The 8,765-nt window shown below is 38.9% G+C and overlaps 1 protein-coding gene across 1 annotated transcript in view; it reads left to right on the top strand.

Annotated features, from left to right (window-relative positions):
- Positions 1-339: 339 nt before the first annotated feature.
- MPDZ (multiple PDZ domain crumbs cell polarity complex component) overlaps positions 340-8,765 on the top strand; it is a gene marked incomplete at its 5' end in the record, with an annotated part of 42,078 nt that continues 33,652 nt past the window's right edge. The window contains 5 exons of the mRNA XM_029083875.1: positions 340-539; positions 3,446-3,487; positions 6,938-7,042; positions 7,832-7,924; positions 8,360-8,537. Coding sequence (XP_028939708.1) covers positions 340-539; positions 3,446-3,487; positions 6,938-7,042; positions 7,832-7,924; positions 8,360-8,537 — 618 coding nt within the window. The remainder of the gene's footprint in view (positions 540-3,445; positions 3,488-6,937; positions 7,043-7,831; positions 7,925-8,359; positions 8,538-8,765) is intronic.

The raw sequence follows: 8,765 nt of genomic DNA, 5'->3' as shown, positions 1-8,765 counted from the left end.
CGCTTCTTGTCCAAAGAGGACCATCATAAACTAAACTGAAATGTGGTGTATAAACTTAGTGAACCATCCTTTTTCACTGTCTTAGTTTTTTTATATTGAGCTTGGTATGTGAAATGACACAAGGTAAAGTAAAGATATGTGAATGTGATTTGTAACTGCTGTCCTGTTGGAAAGAAGGAAGTGCAAGGGTGAATAAAAGCAACGTTTATAGGCTTACTGACATTGGCAAGTTGGCTGGCTGGCTTTTACCTTCCCTGCCTCAGGCTACATTTCTTTTTATTGGTGCTCAGAGCTGGGGCTCAAAGACTTTATTAACTCTTTTATGTGTTTTTCACTATAGGGATGACAGTAAGTTCCAATAAAGATGGCTCAGGAATGATAGTCCGTAGTGTCATCCATGGAGGCTCAATAAGTCGCGATGGACGGATTGGTGTGGGGGACTGCATCCTGTCCATTAATGAAGAGTCAACCACTAACTTAACCAATGCACAGGCCCGGGCTATGCTAAGGAGGCATTCGCTTATTGGACCAGATATAAAGTAGGTAAAACTAAATGACAAATTGTGTCAGGAAGAGGCTAATAATAAAAATTTGGTTATGCAAGTATTCTAAATGAGAATTCTGTTTGTTTTTATAATATGGATTTACCTTTAAGTTACAGCTTCAGATGACTAATTCACCTTTGCATTCCAGCTTCATGGGTTTGAAAGATAAAAACACTTGTGTAAGAGGCTTTGGATGTTATTAGAAAAGTTATTGCCATGATTGGTAATCATCATTATTACTGGTCTGCCTGATTTTATTGAAGGAATGGGTTTAGTCACAGTTTTGCATTCATACTATGACTCTTCTAAAGAAAGTAAGGATTTCCTCAAGATGTTTGTGTTTCTCAAAGGTGGACTGTCCTGTTCACAAGTGATTTCATTTGACGGAGATCTTTGTAATGGATTTTGGTTTTGGCTGCGAGATGGAAAGTATGACACACGATATTAATGCAGAAAAGTAATACTTAAAACTTTTTCAGCATATCTGTGACTAACAGCAGAAACAGTCTGTTTTGTGAGGTCGCTTGTAGGTTTTTATTAGTACATATGAAGGAGCTGTTGCTCTAGTGCACGCTTTTGGGAGTACTACTTTAAACTTGCAGTAATTATAACAAGTTATGAAAAATCCACTTGCTTGATGGGAAAGTTTCTTCCTATCAGATTAACTCAATTTACAGAATTTTAACTTTCCCCTAAAGTACAACTCCTTCTAGCTGTCGTGATTGTGGAGTTAACTTTGCTTATATGCACCATCTAGAAATTACTTTGTTACTGAGCTTGTGGACAGTGCTCTAGTTACACTAACGCTTGGGTTTACAGCTCCAAAAATCTAGTAGCTGTTTTTCTCAAACCCATGATAACATGAATTGGGTCAGATTTGCAAATAGGATTAATAGAGCTGCTGGTAACAGAAACCTCTACTCATTTAAGAAGATGGCTTTGAAAGGCATCATTTCAGTCCCAGTGCAGTTTCAGGTAACTATGTGGTTTCTGCCAGTTCGAAGTGGACTTCAGGGCATTCCATTCTTCCTCACAAGTATTACAGCTTTGGAGAGACCCGGTGTTTTGGGAACAGGTGGGTTAAGTATCTTCACTGTGGGTGGTAGGTTTAACTGTTTACCCCATAGCTGTCATGCATTTAGGATTATGGTTTAATGCAAGCTTGTTTAAATAATGGGATATGCTCATATAATGAATTACATTATTGTCAATGCTGTCATGGATATGAGCGAGTCAGTGTTGATAAAATATGACACTGATTATTATTGTAGGCTTTCAAACTGTATTATAATTCCGACTACCACGACTGGAATCAGTTGGTATGTGTGCATGCATGTGTGTGTATGTCTGCTTAAATACACAAATGCTACAGCACCATTCTTTTGTGAGGAGTCTTATTAGTGCTGTAGTTATGTGATCAAACACAGATGTGTTCATTATTTGTGCTTATCCTTTTATAGTTGCTGCATTTTACACTATGTGACTTTTAAGTTTTGTTTTGTACTTTTAGTCTTTTGCAGATATATCAGAAATACCAAAATCTTGTTTTAGGCATAAATATTCAGATTTTCCACAGAGAAGTACATCCCCTTTCTGAAAGATCTCACACAAAAGGGACAGTTGCTATTTGTATTCTTACTTAAGGTTTTTGTCTTTCATTTTATATTTATGTTCTTTGATGTATTCCCATGATAAGAGTTTAAGGTGAAGCCAGCTTCTGCACTTCAAAGAACTGGAAGTCCAGATCCTCTGATAGAATCTAAAAGCCTTGCAAGAATAAGGACAATATTTTTGGGCCTACATAGTTTTGATACAAAACTGTTCAGCTAATTAAACTTTTCTGTAATTCGTACTTTCATGTGCAGTATAGGATTCCAGAAAAATATTAGCATACAAAGACATGGATAATGTCCCGGATAATGTCCCAGATCAGAAGTTTGGAGGTATGGAACATTATCTCATGATAGTTCTTTCTGTTTGCTGACAGGGATACACAGCTATATAGATGTCATTTCAGAGCTAATGTGGTGCACCACCATGCAGGGTTTGCGATTTAAGGGCCAGCATTTCAAATAAACAAGTTTAATCTCTTTGATGTCTTCCTCAGGGAACGGTGTGCAAGCACTCAGGTGTGGCCATCTTGATATCATGATTCCTCTTTATCCATACAAGGCTGCGAAGTTGGCACCTTAACTTTTAGATTGAGCTTTTTTGGGCTAGCAAGGTGACCCCAAGAAGTGATTAAGCAGAAGTACTTTAATTTTAAAGCTGTATTTCAGTAGCAAACATTATTTGTTGAGAAAACATAAAACTGTTCTTACTTGCCACAGAATGGCTTTGTTGTATTTCATTAAAGGAAATTAGATTTTGAGTAGTTCAAGAACCAGCAATCTGAGTGTCAGACTTAAGTATTTATTTTTTTTTCCCCCTTTGTGTGTGGAAAACCAGATGTGTGGCCTTACCAGAATTCATTCTGTTTCACTTCTCACTCCATCTTGCTGGGAGGTCTTATATTTATGTAATAATAGCCAGGGTTTTATGCTCAGCAGCAGCTGCTTGTAACATCTGTCAGATAATTATAGAACTGAATCAGAATTCACCTGCCTAAAGTATGGGGATGAATTCCTGATCAAGAAATAACAGATAGATTGCAATTCCATTTTCCATGCTTGTTAATAATCACTACTATAGACAATAATAAGGAGCAGGTGCTTTCTAGGGGATGTATAGATGAAGCAGAGGTGGAATGGGGGGAAAAAAAAGAAAAAAGGAGAAAGATAAAAAAAAAAGCACCTCTGTACTTTTAACTACGTAAGTTTGCCTCTCACATTCAGCATGAGACATTGACAGTTGTTAACACCTTTGTAAAAGGATGCTGCATCGTATGCTTCACATTCTAGATCTTCTCCAGCACCTGCTGATGATCAGGCCCTCTGTTATGTGTGAGTATTGGCGATTCAGAAACTCATTATGGCTCTGTGTTGCAACTTGTCTGTAAAATCATTCCATGCCTTTATGACATCCATAGTAATGTCAGGGATATATCCAGATATAGGTGCATATTCTCTCTCTTTGTGTGTGTGCATGCACATTTGGCTGCACATGTGGATGTGTATATTTTTTAAAAAGGTACGAATGTGTATGTGTCTCTCTATAGATGTGCGTGTATGTCTTTAAACTTGAAGATTGGAGCATACTTCCTAAGACTGGAATGAGAATACCTGTATTCTAAAGTAATAGTGCCAATACTTTAAAATTTTACCTATGACATCCACCCCAGATGGTCTCAGAGCATGTGTGTGTGTGTTTGTGTACAGGATTTATTGCTAGAATTGGCATGAGTATGATGTACTGATATCTGGATTAATCTCAGTGTCATATTTTCTGTGGCACTTACATTTTACTTCATGTACAAAAAGGTTCAAATTAGACCTTAAGTGTTAATGACAGTAATTTGTCCTGAACATTTTCCATACCATGTTATTTGGTTTGTTGGTGCTTCAAGGTTTTGTGTGGCTATTCAGTCAAGTATGTGATAAATGTTCCTCTGTACTGCATGCGGTGTTGTGTTTACAAGATATTTTCATATGTACACCCTTCGGTGTTCCCATTGTCACTGCTTTCATTGCTAGTGCGTATCTCTGGTGGGTGGAGGGTGGTTGTAGCTCTCAAGAAGGGAAACCAGCACAGTTTATCCTTCAAAGCTGTACAGCTACGAAAGGAAATTATTGAACCCTTCATATCCTTTCCCTTGAAACTGTTGAACTTCAACTTCCTTTGCAGATAACACAATAGTAGAGCAGTCACTTACTTGTTTCCTGTTTTCTGTGTCTTCATCCCTATTTCCTGGCACTTGTTTCTTTTACTCTCTTCCTTGTGACCATATTAAGGCAATTATCAGTCCCTTTTACAGATGAACTGTTCAGGTGACTGGGTGGATTTTTATTTTCACTTTAGAACACAAGGGTCAACGGAGTTGACCAGAGGAGCCCAACACCCTTTTTCTTATGGGCCTCTCCTCATCCCAGTTACACACTGTTCAGGATGATGCTGGATGTCATCAGACCTCATTGTGACCTCCAAGAAGTGAGCTACAGTAGCAATCCAGCAAGTGATGCATTTGATAAGTAGGGGTTGTCTGCCCATGAAGTACTAAACTGGAAAAAAACTTATTGGCAGGTATAAATCCAAGGTCTTTAGTACAATCAGACCTTACTGTGTGTCACAGAAGGCAGGAGCAGAACAGCCAGCCGCTTAGCAAGGATGTCTTTCTGGTATACGTATTTCCTAAACCTCTAAATTTTCAGCAGAGCTAGGTTTTTTGTGTAACTTTTCATTTCGATAATAACATGCAAAGGAGAGAGGGGAGGAGGACAGTCACGTCAGTAATAGAGCTTAGCTAATAAGATCACCTAGGAAAACCTTGCCATTAACTGAAATCATGAGCAAGAAAAAAAGGTGAACTCCTACTTAGAATATACCTTTTCGTGTAATTTAGTTTTGTCTTCTATGCTATTCTTTGCAAAATGCAAGTGTTCTGGTTTATATTTATGAAGTAGCTGAAGAATTATTGAAGTTTAGTTGTAGATACGAATGAACAGTTAAAAACACTGAATTTTTCTTTGAGCGTGGCAATTAGAACTGTAGTTAAGCACTAGAATAGAAATAATGTAATTTTCCAAAGAGCTAAACTGCAACAGCTCCCTGTGGTACTGTCTAAATTTGACTCCATCTGTGGAAATCAATTAGTTAATTCAGTTGCTCAGTTTTAGATGCATTTTTTAAAATGGTGGAGTCAACCTCTTTTCTTCTCAGTTCCTGTGCTGTATATAGAAAGAGAAGCTTACCTACATACGAGAGCTTTTGGGAGATATTTGTAAGCAGCATGTAAGGCAGTTTGAGAGCATCCTTTGTGCCCTACCTTTTGAATGTCCCAGCACAATGTAAGTTATTAATTCTTACAATGGAAAGTGATGGTATCTTGGAAACTGGAGTGCGTATCATTTGCCTCCCCCTTAGCTGATCTGTAACGCTGATTTTGCACCGAAGTACGAGGTAAGGGCTACTACTACCCTCAGACCTTGGGCCCCTGCATAATTGCTTGCCATGTGCTTCTTGCACTAAAGGACTGGAGAAGAGTTGAAAGATATGGGACACTGCTATCCGTGATCACACTCTGCTGTCTGTATCCAGACTGAATCTGGGCATATCTGTTTCCTTTTTAGGAGCCTGCCATCCTCCTTTCCGTACTTTGAACAATAGCTTCCAGCTGCAGTTTAGCATAAAGGAGATTGTCCAAGTCTTCTAGGCAGCAGAAATGTTGCTTGCAATTCCAGTCCCTTTACTGCAGCTGTCTTTCAAGGGAAAATATATTATTTCCTACTTATAGAGTGAAAATTGATGAATTTGATTGGGATGAAACTGATTAATGTAACTGGATGAATGATACATTTTCTCTCATTGAAATGCAGCTTGCATATCTTGTAGCTTTTACAGAGGCAAGGTATTCTTATGTGCTTACTAGGTGGTGCTTGTGCAGCAGCATTTGCCCCATGGGAGTTTTGTGATCATAACATTAACACTTTGCTAGTCTTACTAAACCCTGCATATACGTTCCCTTGAAATTGTTAACTTCAGCTTCTCTTGCACATAAAGAAAGAAACACAATAGTAGAGTAGTCGTTTACTTGTTTCCCATTTTCTGTGTCTTCATCCCTGTTTCCTGGCAGTTGTTTCTCTTACTCTCTTCATTGTGAGTCTGCATGTCATTTGGGTAGTGAAACATGGCTGTCTGTCTGTCTCAAGATGGCTGGAAGTGCATGAAAGGATGGAGGAAGGAGCTGAGCAGCGGATTGCTCTCTGCAGCATAGCTGGTGTGCTGTAACACATTTGTATGTCCAACCCCGTGCAGTATTTTTCACCAAAAGCATATAAGTCTAAAGTAAATACAAAACTGCCTGGGAAAGCACAAAACCTCCTTCAAGCCAACTTCCAGAAGCATTTTCAGCCAGCATTAAAATGGTAATGGTACTTCACACCTCACAGATCTTTCAATGTTTGTCCTTGCATGAAGAATCTCTGTTTTGACTGAAGCTGGATTGTCTCTATTACAACCCCGTCACTGTTCAAACACCATTTACTTAAAATGAAGTGTCCAGCCCTCAGAAAACTATGTGCTGTTCAGCTACGTAATTTGACCATAAATGCATATTTGTTGCAAAGTCACAAAGGATTCATATAACTCCGTATTCCCAACATACCAGCATTATGGCTTTAAAGTCAGTGACTATATGAAGTAGTCTTGAGTGGCTTCCTCCTACCCATTCCTCACACCCAGCAAAGGTAAGGCCAGCAGTCCTCATGCTACTTTAATCATGTCCCATTTCATTGCAGTATTACGTATGTGCCAGCAGAAAATTTAGACGAGTACAGGGCCAGTTTGGGACAACAGACAGAAGGAGCTGTGCCACTTGAACTTTTTCCTTCACATACTGTCAGGTGAGTCAAAACACTGTTTTCTCCCATAGGGCTGTCAGATGTAACTCTTTTCATACACTTTGCACAGTTCAGGAAGATAAGTATTACTTTAGAAGGGCTGAAAGATGGGTGATTTTCTTTTCCATCAGACTAGAAGCCATTACAATAAAAAGCTGTTCAGAATACAATTTTTGCTTTGGCTAGCAAATTTTTCTGACATTTTAATGAGGCTGTTTTATAGGTGACCTACCCAAAAAAAGGAGATTGAATACTGTCTCATCCTAAACTTCTCTTAAATGCGGTGCAATATATATCACCGCAAATGCTCAGTGCTTCCAACGTGTGAATTTGTCATTGATGGTCTTTCCAGAATGTATACTGGAGAGAATGAATGATACTGTCCTTTTCCTTGAGTTTCAGAAATCCGTTACAGTTATAGGGCAAAATATTCAAAGTGCCTAATAGTTTTTGTTTTCTTTAAATTAATCTCCAAAAGCAGTAATTATTTTTAAATGCTGTTGTAATTTTTTGCATTTTGATAGTTACCTTCAGCTTTGATTTGGTTCTAGTTCCAAAATGCAGAGTCTTCTATTCTGTAGTTGTCAGTTGATAGGAACTTAATTGCAGACAGAAGTGGACAAGGAATCCCCAAACACAGTATGTATTTTAACAGACATCTGGTTCCTTACACCAACCCTCTGTACAAATTCTAATGCTGGCAGGGTGATCCAATACATGCAACTTTGCAGTGAAATATAGTGATTATGTGGATTCTTTAAAAATGAATTGCATGTTTCTGTTCATTAGCAGGGAAATCCCAGAGCTTCCAGAACGTGAAGAGGGGGAGGGAGAAGAAAGTGAGCTTCAAAATGCAGCTTTCAGTAACTGGAACCAGCCCAGAAAGTAAGTCCAGACCTAGTTGCATAGTATAAAATCTCACCTGAAATTCAAAAATTTTGCAACCTGTAATACATTTTAAGAGGAATTAGAAAACAACAGAATTTCTGCACTTACATACATTGTACATTGCAGGAGTAATTCACTGTTTATTTTTACTGCCATTGGGCTAAATCCCTGCAGTCTAGCAGTTTTTTGATTGCTTTAGTAATTTGTCTTTGTAGGCTGACTCTCTGGGAGCCAGCAAGAAGAGATGAAGAGAAGGATTCAAAGTTTTGATTGGAATCCAAAATGAAGTGAACAACAGTATATGCAGTTACAGACTGAAAGAGGAAACTTTGCCAGGGGGAGTTATTTCTGAATGTTTTTAAAACAGTGTGCAGCATTGTCATAGCCACAACAAATTTTCATTTATTTTGATCCTTGTTTTGTCAACAACAGGGTTGAACTCTGGCGAGAGCCTAGCAAGTCACTGGGTATCAGCATTGTTGGAGGACGAGGGATGGGGAGCCGCCTGAGTAATGGAGAAATGATGAGAGGGATCTTTATCAAACACATCCTGGAAGACAGCCCAGCTGGCAAAAATGGAACACTGAAAACTGGAGATCGGATTGTCGAGGTACCAGCCAAGTGCCTTTTGCTTGCAATAGCCCCTCCATCTCAGGAGCCACCGAGATGGATGTGTGGTCCTGGGCCGATAGCTGTGTAATTGCTCCCACTGGCACCACTTGAGCCATACAGAGTGTTGTACCATCTGCTGATGTTTGTGTGCAGACAGTTTTAAGTTGAATATACAACCTAAAGCATAGATAACTGACTGTGTGAGCAGGTGTCTACAAAGCCAGCA

Source organism: Antrostomus carolinensis, unplaced genomic scaffold (assembly GCF_000700745.2).
Source record: "Antrostomus carolinensis isolate BGI_N321 unplaced genomic scaffold, ASM70074v2 scaffold4782, whole genome shotgun sequence".
Classification (NCBI taxonomy): Eukaryota; Metazoa; Chordata; class Aves; order Caprimulgiformes; family Caprimulgidae; genus Antrostomus; species Antrostomus carolinensis.
This window is presented reverse-complemented; position numbering and strand designations above follow the sequence as displayed.